The sequence below is a fragment of the Dendropsophus ebraccatus genome, chromosome 1 (assembly GCF_027789765.1).
Source record: "Dendropsophus ebraccatus isolate aDenEbr1 chromosome 1, aDenEbr1.pat, whole genome shotgun sequence".
Taxonomy (NCBI): domain Eukaryota; kingdom Metazoa; phylum Chordata; class Amphibia; order Anura; family Hylidae; genus Dendropsophus; species Dendropsophus ebraccatus.
In genome coordinates, this window is record NC_091454.1 from 100,016,774 (window position 1) to 100,041,701 (window position 24,928).

The 24,928-nt window shown below is 41.1% G+C and overlaps 1 protein-coding gene across 2 annotated transcripts in view; it reads right to left on the reverse strand.

The window, feature by feature from the left end:
* PDZRN4 (PDZ domain containing ring finger 4) overlaps positions 1-24,928 on the reverse strand; it is a 115,712-nt gene that overhangs the window by 17,924 nt on the left and 72,860 nt on the right. For both annotated transcript variants that reach the window (XM_069956012.1, XM_069956013.1), the window contains exons 2-4: positions 20,213-20,466; positions 19,284-19,386; positions 852-950 (exon numbers count right to left, since the gene is read on the reverse strand). In XM_069956012.1, the coding sequence (XP_069812113.1) occupies positions 852-950; positions 19,284-19,386; positions 20,213-20,466 (456 nt within the window). The remainder of the gene's footprint in view (positions 1-851; positions 951-19,283; positions 19,387-20,212; positions 20,467-24,928) is intronic.

Genomic DNA, 24,928 nt, shown 5'->3' on the forward strand with positions numbered 1-24,928 from the left:
ATCAGAACAATGTACAGTCAAGTGATAAATTATTTAATTGAATCTGATTCCATGAATGTTAATAACCCATATAGAATGGCTATCTGTTGTATAGACCATGCACATCAATTATGTAGTCAATGCACATTTAGAAACAATCTTCCATTATTAAGACTGAACCAGAATTATAAAGTTTTTTCATTTCTCATTTGAGACATCTAGACTCAAGCGTTAGTGTTTTTTTTCATTGAGACATTTATGTCATAACCAGAGTCTGTCCTATCTGGTGAACAGTGGTCACCATTCTACTAAATGAGGCAGTCACCTCAAGTCACAGCTTGAATGGAGGTATGGTCACACAAGGTAAAACTCTATCCATTGTAGAATATGTTTGCTTTGCTTTTTCCATATCTTCTGTAGACCTAAAGGGATAGAGCCATGCATGTGTACATGTGCAGTCATCTCACCATTCAGGCAATTGTGGGTGTTGCTGCTGCCATGTTGTATATCTTGTTTAGCAGCTGTTTTAAAATTACAATTCCCACTGCCCTGGCTTTGGTTGTGTAGGTATAAGAGATGAGAGAGCACAATGAACATGACTGAAAGCCTCAATGTCCCCTCCCCCATGATTTTTTTGTCTATGCAGGATCACATATTAAATACTCTGACCATTTATATAATTGTGAAGGTTTTCCTACCTGTGAAGGTTTGTGAAGGTTTTCCTGAAACATGTGCACAACACCTGAACATAGTGAACCTAAGGAATGGGTCCACATCTGTATGCAACATGTTCAGGTAGATAAGAGACAACTGTTTCTCAATCAACAATTATTTTTTTTTTCTTTACTTTACTTCCATCTTTTAATGTTTACCTCACTAACATATATTCCATTATCCTCTTCATCGTCTGTCCTGTAACAGACTGTTAGACCCAGTCTATCCTGATTATTTAGGCGACACAGTTCAATTTCCTATAAGAAACAAAAATAAAAGGATATAGTAAAACATTTATGTATATTTCAACTGTATATTCTCAAATTTTTTGACAATCTATATTTTATTTAATGCGTAAAATTGTTCTTATTAAGGAGGAGGGGTGAGCTGCTGCCAGACTCTTCCAATCTCTGAGAACAATAAGGTAAGGCAGTTCAAATTCCAACACACAACATGAAAAACTTGGGGTTCACTAACTTTTGCATAATATGTATGGTGATATTTAGTAAAGCAAATAGTGTTTAAGTATTTTGGTACTGTAGGTACCAGTCCCATTTCATTAATATGAAATAGTGTAGTAAGACCGTCTATCCTTTTTATAACCAAAGAAGAACTGAACTGGCATGAGAATATGGTTTCCAATTTCTCCTGAGGGGGTGAAAAGGGGAAATAAAGTGGTAATTCATTTCTATCTAGCCCTGATATTCTTTCTGCCTAGGAGATTGCACTACAGTGACTGAAAGTCAGTGTGGCCCTAAAAATGGATATGGCTACAGATGTCATATTGATGTCACTGTGCTAATGCTTTGCATAAGCACAATATCAATGAATGAGGCTGCATGTTAGAGAAGGAAACTAGACTCATCACTAGTGATGAGCGAATTTTGATATTCGTACGAATATCTTCCGAATATTCGAATATTAGATGGAATATTCGATCCCATTAAAGTCAATGGGAACGAGTATTCGATTATTGAAAAACATCTATTTGACCACTTGGAAGTAAAAAACAGAAGCTGGGGGATTTGAACGCTTATCGAATATTTATTGAATTTTCGGCGAACTATTCTGTTCGATCGAACAGTATTCGCTCATCACTTTTTTGACATTGTATGAACATAGCCAATGGGTCTATATCGCTAAGACATTTCAGAGAAGTGAAAAAAAAAAAAACTGTACAATGTCTACACGTAATGTACAACCTTCAATACGATTTCAGACTGTGCTATAATGATATTTGAGACTGTTTGTGGCTCTACTCATACTTCAGTCATAAATTTCTCTTTCAAGGAGTTATCTTTTAACAATAGCTGAGAAATATAGTCATCACAAGACTATCTACAAAAGCGGAGAGAAATCACAAAAATTATTTTTCCCAGTCAGGATTTGAAACACTACAACTGAATCACTGCCACTGATGTTCTGCCAGAGAAAAATAAAAATCATATAAATTAAAATACAACTAAGTATTGCAGCCTGTAAGCCTGTAACTTCTTACAATAAGTGAATGAATTTAAGGACACACAAACCAAATATTATGTTGTAAAAATGAAACTATTACACTATTACCAGAAAGAAAAAAGTTCTATGCATTAAAAATACAGATTGCCATCTCAGTTCACACACAACTAAGATCCTAATTTCAAATACTGTATCTCAGATTTCAAAACTGAACATTTTTAAGATCTGTGCTATGAATGTTTAGAGTCAGAGTTATGTTTCTGGAAAGTCTGCATAGCCACACGAGTAGGGGCCTAGTTGTAATCTATGTCCTAAGAACTAAAAAATGCTGTTCGTTGACTATGGTTCCACCCTTTAAATTATTTAAAGTGTACATGATGTTTGCAATTTACATTTATTATTATTATTATTAGTTATTTTCCTGTAAAGCAGAGCTATACTATACAGAAATCCAGATCCAGACTCCTGAAGGCAGCCAGTGTGCTGGTTAAAGAAAAAAGACTAAACACATGAAGTCTGTACAGAGAGTCATGGCTCAATGTATCCATCAATCACATGACTGCCTTTTCTGTGAGCATGCAGATGACCTGAGAAAGGCTATGTTCACACATCGTTTAACAGTGTGCATTGCATAGCAACTCACGCTGTTAAACAGGTGGCCGTCGGGCTGCACTCAGCCCGTTCCTGCAGCCAATACCTCTGTATCGGCTGTACCAGTGTGCCCGCAAATCAATTATCCTTTCACTTCAATGCAATGTACAGCCGCTGCTGATGCAATGTAATGCTGATGCAATGCAATGTACAGCTGATGTTTCCGGACACTTTTCAGTAAACAGCATCTGTAAATAATTGACAGGCACATTATTCTAATGCCCGTTCTAAAGAACGGACGTTAGAATAACGATATGTGAACACAGCGAGCGGCATTGCATTGACTTCAATGCAATGACACCCCTGCAGTAAAGAACCGACGCTGAGGCCATTGCAATCAACGTCTGTTCTTTACTAATAAAAGACGATGTGTGAACCTAGCCATACACAGGACTTCCTGTGTTTAGACTTTATTTCACATCTACTGTTGATTTAGATATTGAAAGATATAACAACATCAACACTTTAAATTTAATTAATTGATTAGATAAACATGTGTTATAAAATTCTGAGGATATAATTATAATATGATATTCTTATTTTGCAGTGTTCCACTTTGTTGCTTACAATGGTATGAACTTGTAACTATTAGTGAGTCATGCTGTCTTTTAACATATACAAAAAGAAGAAGACAGATTCCTCTCCAGCTCACATAATATTGAATGCTTTATTGGACATACATATAACACCGACACGTTTCAGACCCCACTGGGTCCTTAGTCATGGTTTTCTGTGTAAAAGGACATAGACAAAAAAAACCATCTCCGTAAAATTAGTGACATCAATTAGTTCCACAATAAAATGAATTCATTAGTTTGTTAAATAACATAAAATTCAACAATTGGACAAGACAAATATGTGTACATACAAATAACTTCCCATCCCTGTTATACCAGCAAGTACATATTTGGCGGTGTGTTGGGATATGATGTTAAAGTAATTGAATGTATTTCTCAAAAGCTGATGATATATCCTATGTCTTGTATATATGCTTCCTCAATATCTACTACTTTATGTACTTCCTCAATGTCCATTACTATATCATATTTCATGTGTCTAATTGAATCATATCTATATGTAGCAAAATAAGACAAAGATGAATGGAAGAGTAGACGTGAAATACCTTAGATGTATTCTGCTGTATGCATAACGTCCATAGGAAAGACAGATGAGGTGAATTACTGCGAGGAATCATATATGTATCATAATTATTATATGACCCTGTATGCCATAGAACCATACACAATATACAATACATGTCGGCATAGCATGATTATGATTATGATAATTATGTAACCCTATGTGCCATATATCCATATATAATATATACTCGGCAGAGCTATAAATAAATCACCCTGTATACTAAAAATCCGTATATAATACACAGAGCATGTCAACACAACATGGTTAATAATCACACATACATACTAAAAATCCATGTGCAGTATACAGGGCATATCTACACAAACATAGTTGATGATCGTTCAGTGATAGGCTCTACATATAAGAGTATATAGATGAATTGGAGTACTGCGATACAATATACATGTACAATTGGTGTATAAATCTATATACCCGATAGATCCATATGCAATATGCTAGAACATGCCAACAGATCCGGTAAATGAACTTGCACATACCTGTATTAGCATCTCCCAAGGAGTAAGTAAGCGACGCCAGGCATGGCCGAAGGCGTCCGGAATCATACAACAAAATGCTGCTTTATATCCCCATACTGGTCTGCGCTTCCACCGGAAGAGCCGGTGATGCACATGCGTTCCACTCTGGAATGCACACTCAGTGCGCTCCCAAGTGACGAACGCGGAAACGACTCTGGCTGTAGACCATAACCAGGACACCTGACCGGCATGCGCTCCACAGTGGAACGCATATCGGCAAGCTCCTCCTAGGATGTGCTAAATTAAGTAGCAAAGATCCATGGGCACAAAAAGGAAAATAAAATATTACGTATTGATTACTAGATAATCTTAAATGTACAGATTGTGAAAGAAAAAGATCCCTATTTTGGTGTCCTATATTAAGGGATGTTCCATGGTATACATAATAAGGGACTACAACGGTGCTCCCATAAATCTGGCAAACTCTACTATAAGCTGTAATCCAGATAGAGAAAACCAGACCAAAGGATTTGCACCCTAAAACCCTATATCCTCGCAGCAAAAACAATAGCATTTATTGTTACATACCCAACCTGAGCAAACTCACAAAGGAAACACAAAAAGGGACAGGAAAGATAATAGAGACTAACAGAAAATAAATTAAAAAGGAAAATGTTATGTGTCTATAGATGAAAAAAAAATACACAACCCAAAAATAATAGATGAAAAAATATGAAAAAATATAATAATGAAGTATTAAAGGGTAAGTTATTGGGCACAAGATACCAAATTAATACAAATACATTAGATCATTTTTGATGTTCAATCCCTTTGGTGCCCTGGTCCCTAACCTAAAAATCCACTCCGCTTCTTTAAGCAATAGTTTTTTCCTCCAATTACCCCCTCTGATTGGTTTGACTACCTTGTCAATGGCATAACACTCAAACGTTTCTAAATTGCCTCCATGTTCTTGGACAAAATGTCTTGAGGCACCAGAAAGCTGTACACTGTTCTTTTTAATGCCATATATATGTTCAGCTATCCTGACTTTTAATTTTCGGATTGAACACCCCACGTACAAAAGGTTGCAACTCTTGCAACCTATTATGTATGTCACGTGGTCCGAGTCACATGTAAGATTGTGTTTAATGTCATAAACTTGATTCCCATCACTGGATTTAAAATTCATATGTATTCCTGTGAACTTGCACATGCCACACCAAGGTGTGTTGCAGGGGCGAAAACCTCCTGTTTTAAGTGACCTTGTTTCCATTTTAGGGCTTCTGTATAGGCTTGGGGACAACATCATACCCAGAGATGGACTTCTTCTAGATATGAAATGGCAGCCCTCATCCAGAATAGATGCCAGATCTGTATCTTGTCTCAAAATTCCCAGGTTTTTCTGAATTATATTTTTAATAGCCAAAAATTCCTTATTGAATGGGGTACAGAAGTAAACTCCCCTATTGTGTCTACTTTCATTGTCTCTCTTTTTCTTGTCTTTAGTTTTATCCAGAAGCTCTCTTCTGTCCGTCCTGCTCGTTATCCTGCGGGCTCTTGTTAGAATGGCAGGGGAATATCCCCTCTCTTTTAATCTATCTTCTGTCTCCTTCAGTTGTACATGTGCCATATTTGGATCTGAGCATGCCCTGATTGTTCTAATAAATTCGCCAACTGGAATGGCCCTAATCGTATGTTTTGGATGTTCACTCTCCGCATGTAAAACCGTATTTCCGGCTGTGGGTTTTCTATATAGGGACGTTGATACCCGCCCCTCTACAGGATCCCCCTCTAACCTGATATCTAGAAAAGACAGAGTCTTTTCTTCCACTTCGAAAGTAAATCTGAGATTATAATCATTCTGGTTGAGCATGTCCACAAAGGGTGGTATGGACGACACATTGCCCGACCAAACAATGAGTATGTCGTCGATGTATCGTCCATACCACCCAATGTCCCCTGCAAATGGATAATCTTCAGTGAAAATGACTTTCTCCTCCCACCATGACATAACCAGGTTAGCGAGAGACGGTGAGAATTTAGCCCCCATTGGGGCCCCGGTGACTTGGAGGTAATACGTATTATCAAACATAAAAAAATTATGCGAAAGTTCATTATTATATTTTTTCATATTTTTTCATCTATTATTATTTTTGGGTTGTGTACTGTTCTTTTCATCTATGGACACATAACATTTTCCTTTTTAATTTATTTTCTGTTAGTCTCTATTATCTTTCCTGTCCCTTTTTGTGTTTCCTTTGTGAGTTTGCTCAGGTTGGGTATGTAACAATAAATGCTATTGTTTTTGCTGCGAGGATATAGGGTTTTAGGGTGCAAATCCCTTGGTCTGGTTTTCTCTATCTGGATTACAGCTTATAGTAGAGTTTGCCAGATTTATGGGAGCACCGTTGTAGTCCCTTATTATGTATACCATGGAACATCCCTGTCAGGACTGGCAGGCGTAGACAAGACAAAAGACAGTGGGCCCTAGATCTGAACCCACCCACTGTCACCTGCCTACTTGCCTCAGTCGACCCTAAACGGTCGCGGACAACCACGGAGTCGGTCCCTACACTGCGTAGGTGGATACACAAAATGTAGACAGACAAACAAAACACAATGGAGGATAGTCAACTAGCAGGGTCAAAACCAAACAGACAACGCAGTACAAAATCAGAAGGAGAGCGGATAGTCAAATGTCAAGCAAGAGGTCAGAACACGGGCAGAGCAATAGCAAGGGGATTAGGACAGGGAACGCTGGGAAAGGAGCAGGGGAGCTGGGACTAGTAACAACTAATAACCAGCAGGGAACAGAGGATCTGACTGCTTTTTATCCAGGAAAAAAGACCAGGTCCAGCAACTGATTGGAGCAGCCCAGATCCCAGCATCAAGCTCAGCTGAACAGACCTAGCAGTGCAGTAACCCCTGCACTGCCAGAAGTCTGACAGGCCAGGCAGGTGTGGCTGAGAAGTGAAACACAATTCAGACACAAAACCAGTGCAACAGCAGACAAACTCAGCGCTTCCTTGGCCGCCCGACATGGACTGAGGAACGCAAAGTCACATTCCTAACAATCCCTTAATATAGGACACCAAAATAGGGATCTTTTTCTTTCACAATCTGTACATTTAAGATTATCTAGTAATCAATACGTAATATTTTATTTTCCTTTTTGTGCCCATGGATCTTTGCTACTTAATTTAGCACATCCTAGGAGGAGCTTGCCGATATGCGTTCCACTGTGGAGCGCATGCCGGTCAGGTGTCCTGGTTATGGTCTACAGCCAGAGTCGTTTCCGCGTTCGTCACTTGGGAGCGCACTGAGTGTGCGTTCCAGAGTGGAACGCATGCACATCACCGGCTCTTCCGGTGGAAGCGCAGACCAGTATGAGGATATAAAGCAGCATTTTGTTGTATGATTCCGGACGCCTTCGGCCATGCCTGGCATCGCTTACTTACTCCTTGGGAGATGCTAATACAGGTATGTGCAAGTTCATTTACCGGATCTGTTGGCATGTTCTAGCATATTGCATATGGATCTATCGGGTATATAGATTTATACACCAATTGTACATGTATATTGTATCGCAGTACTCCAATTCATCTATATACTCTTATATGTAGAGCCTATCACTGAACGATCATCAACTATGTTTGTGTAGATATGCCCTGTATACTGCACATGGATTTTTAGTATGAATGTGTGATTATTAACCATATTGTGTTGACATGCTCTGTGTATTATATACGGATTTTTAGTATACAGGGTGATTTATTTATAGCTCTGCCGAGTATATATTATATATGGATATATGGCACATAGGGTTACATAATTATCATAATCATAATCATAATCATAATCATGCTATGCCAACATGTATTGTATATTGTGTATGGTTCTATGGTATACAGGGTCATATAATAATTATGATACATATATGATTCCTCGCAGTAATTCACCTCATCTGTCTTTCCTATGGACGTTATGCATACAGCAGAATACATCTAAGGTATTTCACATCTACTCTTCCATTCATCTTTGTCTTATTTTGCTACATATAGATATGATTCAATTAGACACATGAAATATGATATAGTAATGGACATTGAGGAAGTACATAAAATAGTAGATATTGAGGAAGCATATATACAAGACATAGGATATACAGTATCATCAGCTTTTGAGAAATACATTCAATTACTTTAACATCATATCCCAACACACCGCCAAATATGAACTTGCTGGTATAACGGGGATGGGAAGTTATTTGTATGTACACATATTTGTCTTGTCCAATTGTTGAATTTTATGTTATTTAACAAACTAATGAATTCATTTTATTGTGGAACTAATTGATGTCACTAATTTTACGGAGATGGTTATTGTTGTCTATGTCCTTTTACACAGAGAACCATGACTAAGGACCCAGTGGGGTCTGAAACGCGTTGGTGTTATATGTATGTCCAATAAAGCATTCAATATTATGTGAGCTGAAGAGGAATCTGTCTTCTTCTTTTTGTATATGATACCCCGGAGTCCAGGGGAAGTCTCTCCATGCTCAAAAGTTTTGGGCAATCAAGCTAGGAGACATTATTACATATTCGTCTGAGTGCTGACCTCAAAACATATGTTGTCTTTTGTCTTTTAACATATCCCAATATTTATTGAAAAATAGTTTTGCTTTAAAATAGTTAAACTAATTTTCAGTAGACTCCAGTGTTTTTATTGCATGACACAAGAAACACAGTGTTTTTCTAATCAGTGCAAATGTCACGATGCAATTTACCAACTACACTTGTCATTCACAAGGTTAATTACAGGCGGGATCTGTAGTTGCTAACAGTGATGGAGTTTACCATGTTAACAAAACTTGGGCCCCACCGCAATGCTACTGTAAGTATGGCAGCACGAAAGGGGCATTCAGAGGATGAATAATATATTTAAAGTGTACCTGTGAAGTTTTGTGGTAGTAATAAGCACAATGTTCACTTTCTAAATTGCTTCCACGTTGATTTGAGTTACTGTATCTACCCAAATCCAAAATATATAAAAAGGCTATTGTGCAAAGTGCTGCTTTAGGGTATTTTCACACTGAGCAAATGTGATGGAATTCCGCAGCGGAGCCCTCTGCCATGGAATCCCGCTTGCCTCAGTGTGACACTGTATCTCTATGGGAGGGCTTATGCACCTCTGCTCTCCGCTTAAAGAATTGACATCTCAATTGAGCCCTCCCATGGAGGAACAGTGTCACACTGAAGCAGGCAGGCCTCTGTGGTGGAGAGTTCCGCTGCTTTTGCTCTGTGTGAACTCTGTAGTCAATTTTTGTTAAAGCGACTCTGTACCCACTTTCCCCCCTCCCCAACTACTTATACCTACTTGTAGCTCATGTGAAGTCCATTCTTCTAGTATGTTTGTGGACGCTGGTAGAGTTTTCGTTCGGGTGAAAAAAAAGTTTACTTGTGGAGATGTTGTGTCTAAGAGGTGGGGCCGAGAGCCTTCATGCCCAGGTGAAGCACCGCCTCTGTGGTCCCGATCTGCGTCTCCCCCTCCTCTCGTTCTGCCCTTTGTCCGGCCTCACTACTGACACAACACTCACTCTTAGACACAACATCTCCAAAAATAAACTTATTTTTTCACCCGAATGAAAACTCTACCAGCGTCCACAAACATACTAGAAGAATGGACTTCACAAGAGCTACAAGTAGGTATAAGTAATTGGGGAGGGGGGAAAGTGGGTACAGAGTCGCTTTAAGCTTTACAAGTGCACTTTTTTCATAGTTTTCTATTAACCCCTTCCTGGAACGTCATGTAAAGCAGGTAGTTCCCGCAACATGACGTTCCAGAAATGTCATGCTTTCCCTGCCTCCCCCCGCTGTGTCATACAACCTCCTTTTGCTGCCTCAGCCTGGAGGGGAGCCGCGCTCCCCCCCCCCCGGGCAGTTAACCCCATAGACGCCGCGGTCAATGCGACCGCAGCGTCTGTGGGGAGGTTCAGTGGCCTCCCAGCGATTGGCCGGCAGGAGGAGGCTGCGGCACATTGCCTCCTCCCGCCGGCCGTTCCCCCCTTCAGATGGACCCCCCCCTTCAGATCTCCCTCCCTGTGGCCGCCCGCCCCCCGATCTGCCGCGCCCGCCCCCTGATCTGTGGTCCCCTCCCCTGTGCTGCCCTTCCTTGCTGCTCCTCGCCCCCCCGATCTGCGCTCCCCCCCCCGGATCTCCCTCCCCCCGTGCTCTGCCCCCCCCCCCCCGATCTCCCCTCTGTGATACAAACAGTATGTATAGTATAAATGCCATAAACTATAACAAAAGCTATATAAAATGGGTATCACTGTAATTGTACTGACCTGATGAATAGCGATAACACGTCATATCTAACGTATAGTAATCGGCGTACTAAAAAATGGTGAAAAACAGCTTCTCAACTGTGTTTTTTTTTTTATTTGGACCACTTTGGACTATGGCCAGGTTTAAAAAGGTTTGTCTTGCCAAAGGTGTTTCAGCAAAGTGTATTTGAATAGAGCATAGCACTTGTACAGATGTTAAGGAGATGATGAGACATCTATCATTAGTTAAATCATCTCAGGTAAAAGTTTGTACGGCTTACATACAATAGAAAATAAAGTGACCTTGCTGAAAACCTCAATGATTTCATTACTTCCATTCCCAACCTAATATATATTTTACCTTGAAAAGAATTAATGCGAGGGATCAGCCTCTAGATTTCAGTTCTAGCTGTTATTTCCTATCCAAACCTTTTATTCTGCGGGCCAAAAGAGTTTCAGATGACCATAGTGCGGTTGGCTTTTTCATTTATATTCCAGCTGCAGTAAGCTAACTATCCACTGTTCCAATTAACCAAAGTTAAATGGACTCTGTCTTAAGTTTCTTGATCACTTCTATATCTGGCTTCCTTACTTTCTATCTTCTGATGTTCCTGCTCTCATCATGGGTGATTTTAATACCCCCATTAACAACCCAATCTTCCCATCAGCTGCTCAGCTTGTTTCACTAACCTCCATCCTTGGCCTCTCTCAGGATTTTAACTCTCTTACCCACAAGGGTGGGAATACTCTGGATCTGGCCTTCTTCAGACTTTGCCCAGTTTCCCACTTTACTAAATCAACCACAGAGCTCTCAGACCACAACCTTCGCTCCTTCTTGGTCAAAAATTCTCATCCTCCTCTTGACACCCTGCCCTCACATACAGGAACCTATGTGCCAATGAAACCCATCTCTTCCCTCTTCTGTCCTAATTTTGCTGCCGAACACTACCACAACCCTCTCAAAACCACCCTGGACAAACTTGCACCCCCCGCCATACCCCAAAAACCCAGAACCAGATAGCCACAACACCGGTACACATCTAAAGCTAGTTTTCTTCTAAGGTGCTCTAGGTGTGCTGAACACCTGTGGAGGAAATCCAAGACAACAGCCAACCTCCTACATTATACGTTTCTGCTCAGAAGCTACTAATAAGCTCTTCACTCTGCTAAGCAATCCTACTTTACCAGTCTTATCTCTTCTCTATCCCATAACACAAAACACCTCTTTGATACCCTTAACTCTCTCCTTAAACCCAAAATACAGACACTCACCACTGACCTTTGTGCTGAAGACTTGGCCTCCTACTTCAAAAATAAGATAGATAACATCCATCAGGACATCACCTCCTCGTCTTCAAGTAGCATTGATCCTATTCCTTCTTACATTTCCTCATCCCTCTCAGCCTTCCAACCAGTGACAGAGGAAGAAGTCTCCTGACTCCTCTACTCTTGTCACCCCACCCCCTGCCCTAGTGACCCTATTCTCTCACACCTTGTCCAGTCTCTTTCTCACCTGCTCTCAATACTTACTTGACTAAAACCTTCAACCTCTCCCTTTCTTTTGGCATCCCTCAACTTTCAAACATTTTGTCATCACCTTATGCTGAAAAAAACCTTCTCTAGACCCATCCTGCACAGCCAACTATCGACCTTTTTCCAATCTCCCTTTTATCTCTAAACTCTTGGAATGTTTGGTCTACTCCCACCTAACCCGCTATCTGTCAGAAAACTTTCTTCTTCTCCCTCATTCAGTCTAGTTTCTGTCCTCTTCATTCTACAGAAACTGCCCTTACTAAAGACTCTAATCATCTCCTTACTGCCAAGACTACAGACCAGTCTGGTAATTCTCCTAGATCTCTCTGCAGCTTTTGATACTGTAGACCACCAGCTCCCCCTCACTATGCTCCACTCCATCAGCCTCAAGGACTCTGCTCTTTTTTGGCTTTCCTTGTACCTCTCTGACTGGTCCCTTAGAGTATAATTTGCTGGCTCCACCTCCTCTTCTCTCCTACTTACTATTGGGGTTCCTCAGTGATCTGTCATGGGTTCCTCCTTTTCTCACTTTACACTCAATCCATTGGACAATTCATCAGCAAGTTTGGTTTTCATTACCATCTCTATACTGATGATTCCAAGCTGGCTTGGAATCATGGCTGTCTCTAACGTTATGCCCTCACTATTGCTAAAACTCAATTTTGCTAAAACTGAGCTGCTTCTGCTAACGTACACCCACCTGACTTTTCCAGCTCTGTCTGTGGTGCAACCATAACCCCTAGACAGCAAGCTTGCTGCCTTGGGGTTATGTTAGACTTTTATCTGTCCTTCACTCCCCATATCTCTTACACTCAATCCTCAATGCCTGAATCTCTTTCACGTTCTTGTCACCTGCATCTAAAAATCTCTAAAATATTTCCCTTCTTACTGCTGAATCTACTAAAACTCTCATTGTTACTCTGATTCATTCCCGTCTTTGCTACTGTAATTCCTTACTAATTGGCCTCCCTTCCTCTAAACTCTCCCATATCCAGTCTATTCTTAATGCAGTAGCCAGGCTCATCTCCCTGTCCAGCTGTTATACCGATGCCCCCTCCCCTGTGCCAGTCACTATATTACCTCCCTATTAAGCACAGGATACAATACAAACTCCTGCTCCGCCACAAAGCTCTCCACAGTGCTGCACCTACCTATATCTTCTCTCTATCTACTGCGTTACCCATGCTTTAAGCTCTTCTAATGACTTACACCTAACATCCTCCTTAATCCACACCACTCACTTCCGTCTTCAGGACTTTATCCGCGCTTCACCAGTTCTGTGGAATGCATTTCCTAAGAATGTCCGACTCACCGATACTTAAAGCTTCAATCTTTTCAAATAGGGCCCTCACTTTATGGTTTGATACTTACATGTGTATCTCAGATTTCTCAGAAGTCTGTCCGCTGTAATTCAAATTCCAAAATCCTTGCACTTCTAAACAGCTGTTAGGACAAGAAGATACATAGGGGGAGATTTATCAAAGGGTGTAAAATTTTGACTGGTGCAAACTTCTCCCAGCAACCAATCACAGCTCAGGTTTCCTTTCACCAGAGCTGGAAGCAGAGCAGTGATTGGTTGCTGTGGCCAGTTTGCACCAGTCTAAAATTTACATCCTTTGATAAATCTCCCCCATAGTACCTATCATATCTGTCTGTGTCTCCATAACATAGAAACATGCTTTAATTCTCTGGTACAAAAAGTCAAAGACGTATTTACAAGCTTCTGAAAAGTTTCAAGCTGGAATACTTTCTCTCTCCTCCCTCCCTGCTTGATTGACACCTGGAAGCTAGAAGTCCCAAGTAGGTTACAGTATGGGGGGGGGCGGGTAAGGAGGTGTTACAGCTTGCTGCAGCTTGCTGCACTCTGCAAAACTTTTCTGTCTTTGAAGTATAGAATAAATGCATTTACTACTTCACGGAAGCGCAGGCAGATAATTGAAAGTATGTCTCCTTGTCCTGAAAACTATCTGACAGTGTGAGCTGTTTGGAATGTGAATTGCAACTGACAGACTCCCTTTAATACACTTAATTCCCATTACAGTTGTATAAAACTGCTTAAAGTGTACCTGTCAGCATTGCTCCGTGCAGCTGGAAGTTCGAGTTTCCATGGATACGAACACGCTGAGACCATAAAATGTACAACCCCCATTCTGATCCAAGGAGGGTTGCATTGCATACGAATTTTTGGTCAAACTTGTTAAGATTCGTGAATCGAATCTTAACTAATTTTATTAAAATAGCCAAAACTATAGTAGCTACAGTACTGGGACTATTACATGGCAAATTTGTTAAAACATGTTGTTGTAAAAGTGTCAAAAATCCCAAAAAAATCACAATTTAAAAAAAATTATATCATCCAATTTCCGCCATGGACAGCATAGACCTTGGTGGATCAGCAGTAAAATCAAATTTTACCAGGACAAGAGTGGAGTGCAACCACTGATTAAGTAAAGTGCTCACTTAGTTCAGTAAGGGAACCCAACTTGTATAACACAGTAGGAGTGGAGTGCAAGTACTGATTAAGGAAAACGCACAGTAGAAGTGGCGTGCGACCACTGATTATGTAAGGCACATGCTAAATTCACTGATCCCAGTAAATTGGTATAAGTCAATAGGAGTTTACAGGAGTTTACAGTGCCCAGTGCACAGTAAGAGAATAATATGGACTGTGTCTTCACTGGTTTCAGTGAATTCCTATAGGCACCCAGTTACTTGGTTAACTAGAAACTTGGTTGACAGCTACAACATAAAAATCACCCACAATCAGCCCTCCTATTTTCTCCTCTTCTCCCTGTCTCTATATCACTCTGTTAATCTCCTGCTCTCTCCTCCACACACAGCGGACTGGCCATCTCGGTAAACGAACTTATCTTATGTAGAGGATGAGGGGGAGGTGCTGACATCACAGAGGGGCCTGCAGCTGATTGGATGGGCACTAGGGATTATGGTTAATCCCTTTCTCCCACCCAGTGACACTCCAGACAGCATGTGCTGCCACTATTTAGTTTTGTTTTTTGGGGGGGGAATTTCCTTAACAATCTAGTGGGAATTCACTTAGCTTAACGAAAAAAAATTGACGGCCCGATTTGCAGCAATTTTTGATTAGCCTGATTCGCTTCACTCATCTCTATTCGTAAACCATATTTGTAACCTGAGATACCTAAACTTCTGGACAGAGAGAGGAATTCCTCACCGATCGGGTCAGCAGATATGCTGCCAGGTACACTTTAACAAATACAATGCAGATATTGGCTGAGACAAAATACTATCTAGATGTCTAGCTGATGTTCTCTTCAAGCTATATTAACCTGCCACTTTTAAAACACTTATACAACAGCATTAATTAGTTAAAATTAGATTGACTATAAAAAGGTAAAAAAGAGCACAAGTTCTGATTTCTCTCGTGTATTCCTAGAGTAGCTACACTTGTGCTTCCTATGCCCCCAGACTACTCTTAACATCGTAATCATACAAGTAAACAAATATAGAGTTTATGTGTTAAGCGCAGCAGAAATAAACAAGGCTCAAACAGGGTTGCGAGGCGGTAAACACGTTCAATCTGTCGAAAGCTTTGCAATCACAAATGAAATTGGATTCCCTCATGTCTTCTCACTTATCAGCGATGACAGGCTGAGAATGGCATGACTTTTTGAAAAGAAGAGAGAGAGTACAAATCAGAATTGATGTCAGATTCAACTAAATAGATATGGGTGGCAGTGCAGTAAAAAGACATTCGTGTTTATCAATTCCATGTGCTCACTGAAGATAATGCTCTGGCCAGGAGACTGGAACAAGTATTATTTTTTAATCTTATCCAATATTGAAATATCCAATAGTTTGCTTACTCTAAACAAAAAAGTGTTCCTTTTCTTCTTTTAAACAAACACATTGAGGAATTATTTTACACAATTCTGTGTAATTCAACTGTCATATATCCAAGTCATATTGACATGTACTTTTTACATGGTAACATAGACACACTCTACATCAGAGACAGTGCTAAGGTCATTTGTTCACTTCCATCATCAATAAACAACACATAGAGGCGGTCCTGAGACTCTAAAATGATTATATAGCATTTCAGCATCTGCAGGGTATAAGCCATCAACCCCTATTTTATAGTAGGAATTTTACAAGATTTACATTTAAAGCATTTAAAGGGTTACTCCAGGCAAGGAAAATTTTTAAACATATTCCTAGGGATGCGTTGTTTTAAAATAGGGCACACTTACCTCCCTGGGTCCAGTGCTGCTACTGCTATCCTACTGCTCCATACCGATGTTTGGCCATTTCCAGGACCATCCAGCAGCTGCATTGATTTCCTGCCTCAGTTACTGATTGGATGGGCGGGCCTGCGATGTCATAGCCCCAGGACCCAAAAGTGGACGAACAGCAGGATAGAGTGGCAGGATAAGGGTGGTGGTGCTGGAGCCAGGAAGGTAAGTATGCATTTTTATTTTAAAACAACCCATCCCGGGCATATGTTAAAAAATGCCTGGAGTATCTCTTTAAGGTATAACTAAATTGTGCACATATAGCTGGTGTAACATTATTATTATTAAAAGTCAAATAGAAGTTGTGCAAGAATTGTGCAAATACCAATTCTTTTGTTTCCTATGGGAAACAATAGACCTTATTTCTATTGCCAACTTTGTAGAAATATGTTGCATTAGGAATGGAATTTTGATGACACCGTGCCTTTGTTGTTTAGTTTACATCTTGTTTGTATATTTTTATAGAAATTGCACAGGTTTATAATTCACATTTAAATGTGCACCAACTATTATGCCAGATTTGAGACATGTTTGGTATCCACAGATTTTACAGATCCTAATATACATACAATGCTATGCACTGCTCAAACAAGTCACCATACCATATTTAATGGAGAAACTTTGAATACAATGGACATGGCAGAGAATATGTAGGATGTTAGTGGACAGCTACTGGACAATAAATTGAAGCAGCGGCAGGCAGTTGTGGCCATGCTAAAATGCACATAGATGTACATGCAGACAATATAGGTATAGTATCTTACACTTCACTAGTCAGACAACACATGGAGTATTTGAAGTACTCAAATGCACTTTTCTTTTTATTTATTTAATAAATACTATAAAATAACACATTTATAAGTGATTTTGAAGCAAATGCATACTAATATCTGCTACTTTTTACTCTGGTGGAAATATCAATCAAATGCTATTTTCTTAAGAGTAACTTTTCATATAATTTAAGTCCATTTGTCCCCTTCCCAGATCCCAGTCATCCACGGCCCTGCTAGTGCCCTGTCCCACTGCTTAGCAATCTGTTTTTGGTGTTCCAGACCAAGCCAATCACAAGCTGCAGTATTGTCCAAGCTCAGTCAGTGATTGGCCTAGTAGCCATTATTTGATATTTAAATAGTTATTTTTGTGCTTTGATTCCCACATCATGACATAGTGCTAAGAAATGTATATACAGTGGTACCGTGGATTACGAGCATAATTCGTTCGGGGACCGTGTTTGTAATCAAAATCCACTCTTAAACCAAAGCAAATTTTCCCATAAGAAATCATAGAAATACAGAAAATTGGTTCTACACCCCAAAAATAATGATTTATTATTCAGAATAACATGTAAAACAGATGAAACAAACATTCAGAAACAGCAGAATGTGATATTATAGGTTACTGTACAGTAATGGAGAGGATGGGAAACACAAGGGCTAATAGAGACTGCAGGGAGGAATGAGCAGGGCAGATGTGGGCATGGAGTTATGAAGAGATTATCTCCACAGTCCTGTCCCCTAATGTGAGCTCCAGCCTTAAAGGGGTAGTGCGGCGGTAAAGAATTATTGACAGAATAACACACATTACAAAGTTATACAACTTTGTAATGTATGCTATGTCTGTGAATGGCCCCCTTCCCCGTGTCCCACCACCCCCACCCGTGTACCCGGAAGTGTGGTGCGCTATACATACCTGTCATGTGCCGACTGGTCTCCGATCTTCAGTCTGCGATGTCGTCTTCGGGCGGTCGGGCCGAATCCCACTCAGGACGCTCGGAGGGATTCGGCCCGGCCGCCCGAAGACGACATCGCAGACTGAAGATCGGAGACGAGTCGGCACATGACAGGTATGTATAGCGCACCACACTTCCGGGTACACGGGTGGGTGTGGTGGGACACGGGGAAGGGGGCCATTCACAGACATAACATACATTACAAAGTTGTATAACTTTGTAATGTGTGTTATTCTGTCAATAATTCTTTACCGCCGCACTACCCCTTTAAGTGGATCTGTAATGATTTGGAAGGTGAAGAAGAGTTCCTGGGTCAGAGTACAGTGCTGTAGACCCCAGTATGCCGACCATGCCCCTTCCCCACTCCCACTCCCACCCAGCACAGGAAGCTCTAAAACCAAAGCAATGCTCTTAAACCAAGTCACAATTTCGAAAACCTGTGAGCTCTTAAACCAAAACGCTCCTAAGCCAAGTTACTCTTAAACCAAGGTACCACTGTATATCATATTCTAATGTCTCAATATAAGACTAAAATAATAAATTTGACCTAATATAGAATAATACCTAAAAACTAGTAAGTGTAGGTTTATTTAATATAAAGTTAACAACTATACAGATAAATCAGTTATAAGTACTAGGTTGAGATGAGCAAATTGACAGTGCAACTTGCTGAATCTGAATTTTGGACTGTGGTCGGCTTCTTTTTTTCTACAGAAAGTCGAGTCCTCAGATTTCTCAAAAAAGTCGGGAATGTCGGGGAATCTGAGTACTAACAAAGTGTAACTACTTTTTTTAGACAAGACTAATCGACTTGAGATTAGGGTTCAGCGATTTATACTGTAAATTTGTTCATCTCTAGCAGTATCTAACTAGTGGCACTTATTAAAAAAATGCTTACTTTGACCCAGCACACCAGTATCCTGAATTTTGTGATTAGTACCTGTACACATATTTATAAGCAAGTTCTGTTATACTATGAGACCTGCAAAAAATATTCTCACCTCATACTCAAAGTCTTCTGTTCTGTCTCCATCAGCGGGCAGGCTTGAAAGATACTCATTACCTTCATAAAATTCATGCTCCATTGGATGAAGAGAATGGCAGCTGTATGGAAAAAATTGGTGTAAGGAGACCAGATGAGACAATGTTCTTCTTTTTAATTAAAATATGACAAACTTATCTTCAGCCTTCTCATTTCAAGAGGTTAGGATGGGTTGCTAATCTAAAGAAACACTGAACAAAAAGATATGTTTCTTTTCATTTACTGCACACTTAAAGTAGTCATTTTCATAGCTTAAATTGGATTCCAGGCAATGATCTGTGCACCAAATCAAAAGAAATACAGCAGTACATTCATAACAAAGGACTGGCAATGTTCTGCAGCTGCAGGATTCCAATCTGTCTTTTTGAAACTCAGCCTGTCTGCTAATGAAGCCATGTCCACATTTCATATTCTAGAAAACGTGGACACAATAACTTCAATAAATACAGAAGTACACTTTGCAATAAATTGAAAATACTTTTCTAACAATGAATGGCAGCGAATGGCTTGATGTGCAGCTTGGTTTCTTAATTCGCTTACAAGTTGGCTTTATCTGTTTAATCCCTACATGGTATCCAGGAGGCAAAGATTGATTTGAGAAAAGAATACTGTCTTTTTGTGTTTTTTTTATATCCATTTTAGAAATATTAGATGTGTTGTATGATTTCCAACATGGTTCTTTTGATAAGAAAAGCTGCATGAAGTAAAGAAGGATTCTTCAGTGCAGCTGGAGCCAAGATGTTGGCTGTATTGTGTGGTTTCCTCTCACAGTTGGACAATGAGCACAGAATGTTCAGACACCATCAGATTTTGTTTTCATCATTACTATTTCACAAAAATTAAAACAAGGTCTTAATGACATGTAACCATTATATAAATTCTCCATACCTGTCAGATAGAAGAAATGGGCAAATGTCAGGAACTGGTGGAGTGGATGGTCTGAGTTTGGACAAAGCCATGATATGCTCAAATGTGATGTCCGTTTGAGTGCTCACATTCACTAGTTGCACCTCCTGGGAACTTCCATGGGCTCTGTTAACTGGGGTTCGTCTTAATACTTGAACAACTATTGGGTCTTTAGCATTACGAAAGGCTTCAACTGCTTCTTCGTGAGTTGCTTTTAGCAGGTCCTTCCCATTAACCTATTTAAAAACAATGAAAACCGAGGTATTGTTTACTGCGTCTTTTTTAATGCAAAAGTTATTATTTTTTTTATTTCATGGATTTACTTTGACTTAAAAATAAAATCCTTTTTTGATTTTATAGATTAATGGTATATAGTATCATAGTTTCCGGTAAACAAAATGTATCTATCTATCTATCTATCTATCTATCTATCTATCTCCTATCTATCTATCTATCTATCTATCTATCTATCTATCTATCTATCTCTGCTGACAATTTAGATAAAATCCCTCCTCCTCATTTTTGCAATATACTTCACGGTAAAATTAACAGTATTATCAAAATTAAATGCAGTTGGTGTAAGGAACAAGCTACAAGGAACAAGCTCTGATACGGTTCTAAAGAAGGAAAAAAAAAAAATAATTATGTCTGTAAACAAGGAAAAATAAAAATGCAAAAAATTACAAAAACACTTCAGGCATCAACTCTGGCTAGTCCAGTAACCAGACTTATTACATTATTCAGCAACAAGCCTACCCCCCACCTCTGCAGACAGTTCCTAAAAGCAATTAGGGAGACTGTCAAGCAGTCTTATGCTAAGTTTAAACGGAACGATAATTGGCCCGATCGCACGATTAACAATTTCGAAGTAACGATTTTTTTTTATAACGATCAGCGTTTAGATGTCCGATATCGTACGGAAAAAAACGTTTTGCGGTCGTTTCGCGATCGCGCACCCGCAGCCCGGCCGGCCCGCAGCCCGGCCCCCTGCTAATCCTGCTGCTCCGATTGCCACCCCTGCCGCTCCGATCGCCACCCCTGCCACTCCGATCGCCTCTGCGTCGAAAGGTCTTCGACATCCCCGGCTCCGCTCTTCAGTGCACTGATTGGCTGAAGAGGGGAGCCGGGAATTTCAAACGGCTCCTCTTCAGCCAATCAGTGCTGAAGAGGAGCACTGATTGGCTGAAGAGGAGCCGTTTGAAATTCCCGGCTCCCCTCTTCAGCCAATCAGTGCACTGAAGAGCAGAGACGGGGATGTTGAAGACCTGCGACGCGGAGCAGGTAATGTATGGTTGCGGCAGGGGCGATCGGAGTGGCGGCAGGGGGGGCGATCGGAGCAGCGGCGGCAATGGGGGGGGTTGACGATCGGATCGGCGGCGGGGGGACGATCGGAGCGGCGGCGGCGGGGTGGCGATCAAGCCGCCGCAGGGGGCTGCGGATTAGCGGGGGGCCGGGCTGCAAGCGGGGGGCTGGGCTGCGGGCGGTGCGTGGCCGGACTATTGCACTTATAGCGCTTTTATCCTTTGGTCTATGGGGCTGTTTGAGGTGTAATTTTTTGTGCCATGATGTTTTCTTTCTATCAGTACCTTGATTGCGCATATGCAACTTTTTGTTCGCTTTTTATTACAATTTTTCTGGATTTGATGCGACCAAAAATGCACAATTTTGCACTTTGGGATTTTTTTGCGCTTACCGTGCGAGATCAGGAATGTGATTAATTAATAGTTTGGGCGATTACGGAAGCGGTGATAGCAAACATATTTATTTATTTATTTACTTACTTTTATTTATAACCTGGGAAAAGGGGGGTGATTCAGACTTTTATTAGGGGAGGCGGCTTTTTATTGATAACAACACTTTATTTTCATTTTTTTTACACATATACTAGAAGCCCCCCTAGGGGACTTCTAGTATATACACTTTGATCTCTCATTGAGATCTTTGCTGTATAGTTATACAGCAAAGATCAATGAGATCGGCACTCGTTTGCTTTCGGCTGCTGCAGTCGAAAACAAACGAGTGCCGAGCCGGGGACGGCGCCATCTTGGAGAGGTCCCCGGCCGGCATCAGGTACAGAGATCGCTTCTCCGGGACAACGTCCCGGAGGAGCAATCTCACCTACTAGACACCAGGGAAGTGCTGCAGCCGGTAATCGGAGGCAGCTGTCATCTTTGACAGCTGCCTCCGATTACCTGATTAGCAGGCAAGTCGATCACACCGTGCCCGCTAATAGCCGCGATCCCGGGCTACAAGCGGCACCCGGGATCGCGGCGGTTCAGAGCGCGGCCACCGCGCGGCCCCGCTCTGAACGTGGGGAGGTGGCCCTGGATGTACGGGTATGTCCAGGGTCGCCTAAGGGTTAAATCTGAACGCTGATTGGTAGCTACAGATACACTTAAAAAAAAAGATTTTTCCAATATCTCAAAGAATTAGTCCCCCTTTAAATTGGCAAATCCATAATAAATTATGGTTGCTGAATGATGGATATTGTTTTCTAACTACAGAAGCATTTTATTACAAACTTAATCAATAAGGTAAACATTTTAACAAAAGCTTAAAAAATGTATGGTAGTTATTCTCTAGCTAATCTGCTGGCCATTTTTTTACTAGTAATGTATTTAACTTTTTGACCTTTAAAGAAATCAGCCTTAAACATTTTGGATAGTTCAAGCAGTTATGACACCAGGAATGTTCATCAACACATGGCTAGTTAGCAATAAAGGTCAGTAGTGCATAAATAACGATCTCCACTACTTATATAGAAATAATTGCACTTTTGTACTTTCCCAAAGTTAGATGACTTTCTTACTACATACACTAGCCTCAAGGGTACTGCTCCTTCTTGGTTTTCCTCCTTCTTTATTTTTTCTCTATATATCCCGCTGTTTATTGAGTGTAATATTTGGTGACTCAAGTTCTTTTGCTCATTAGATAAACTTTAGCATCTTCTAGGCCTTAGAGTCCTAGATTTTTTTGTTTCTTCTGTCTCTACACAATCTCTATTGAACAAATTCTCAACAAGTTGGACTTTTGTTATCAACTCTAATCTGATGACCCTCAATAATATACCTCTTCCTGTAACAAAAACCATGTTTTCTAACAAAGCACCAGTGATTATCAGATGCCTCAAACTTTGTATCCCATTTTAAACATTTGTTAAGGGGAGGGGGGAATAATAAGACTGGCATTGGCATTAATTAACCCCTGTCAGTGAATCTGAGGCTGTCCATGTGCCCTTACTAAAATCAATAAAAAAGTCTGCATGCGAAGCCCCTGCCACACACACACTTATCCCCCCCAAGCATAGCTGTGCCCCTTTCACACCCTGTTGGTATAAGTGGCACAAACTGCAAAATGTTGAAATGTTCTATTACAAAATAGGCATTTTGAAGGCTTAATGCGCAAAATGAATGATGCTGTTAAATTCCCTTCACTTAAATCTGTGGTATAACCATAGCTCTAAAATAAGTAAAACGATGTTTGTTCGCAGGTATGAAAAAGTTTAAATGAATGAAAGCCCCATGCTCTCCACCACCGGAGGTAGCGGAGAGCATGGGGCAGTCATCGGGGACCCCCCTGTGGGGTCCCGGTACAAGCGATCAGCGGTACATACTATATACCGCTGATCGCTTGTACCATGTGCCGCCGGCACTTTTTATCCCCTGTCACCATAAATGATTGGTGACAGGGGATAAAAAGTGATGTCCCCCCACCACCCAAGTCGCCCCCAACCCCCCCTGTCACCCCCGTCCCCCAGTCACCCCCCCCCCCCCCCCTACCCCCTATACGTTACCTGATCCTGGAGCTCCTTCCTCTTCGGCGTCCTGGCAGGTTGTGAAGTGCGCATGCGCTTCACAACCAGCCAACTCGGGAAAATTTAAAGTGACAGAGACCAATTCGGTCTCTGTCACTGAACTATGATTACTGTGATAGAAAATATCACAGTAATCATAGTAATACAGTGAAAATGAATGTATAAAGTACAAAAAGTGACAAACATACAAAAAAATAAAACACACACTTTTTATTATAGTAATAATTGCAGTTTACTCCCAAATTACCCCTACCCCCCCCCCCAGATTACCCGTAACCACCGCACGTTGCCTGTAACCACCGCACGTTGCCCGTAACCACTGCACATTGCCCGTAACCACCCCAAATTGCCAGTGACCCCCTCCAGATTGCCCGTAACCACCGCAAATTACATGTACCCACCCCAGATTACCTATAAGCACTTCAGTTTATCATTAACAATCCCAGATTGTCTGTAACCCTTCCAGGTTGCACATAACCCCCCCAGGTTTCCCGTAATCACGCCAGATTACATGTAACCCCCCAGATTGCACGTAACCACCGCACGTTGCCTCTGACCACGCCACAATGCCTCTGACCACCGCACCTTGCCTCTGACAACCGCACCTTGCCTCTGTCCACCGTACATTGCCTCTGACCACCGTACCTTGCCTCTGACCACTGCACCTTGCCTCTGACCACCGCACCTTGCCTCTGACCACCGCACCTTGCCTCTGACCATGCCACAATGCCTCTGACCACGCCACAATGCCTCTGGCCACGCCTCTGACCACGCCACATTGCCTCTGACCACCCCAAATTGCCAATGACCCCCTCCAGATTGCGGTGCCCATGCCAGATTACAGGTATCCACCCCAGATTGCCTATAAGAACTTCAGTTTATCC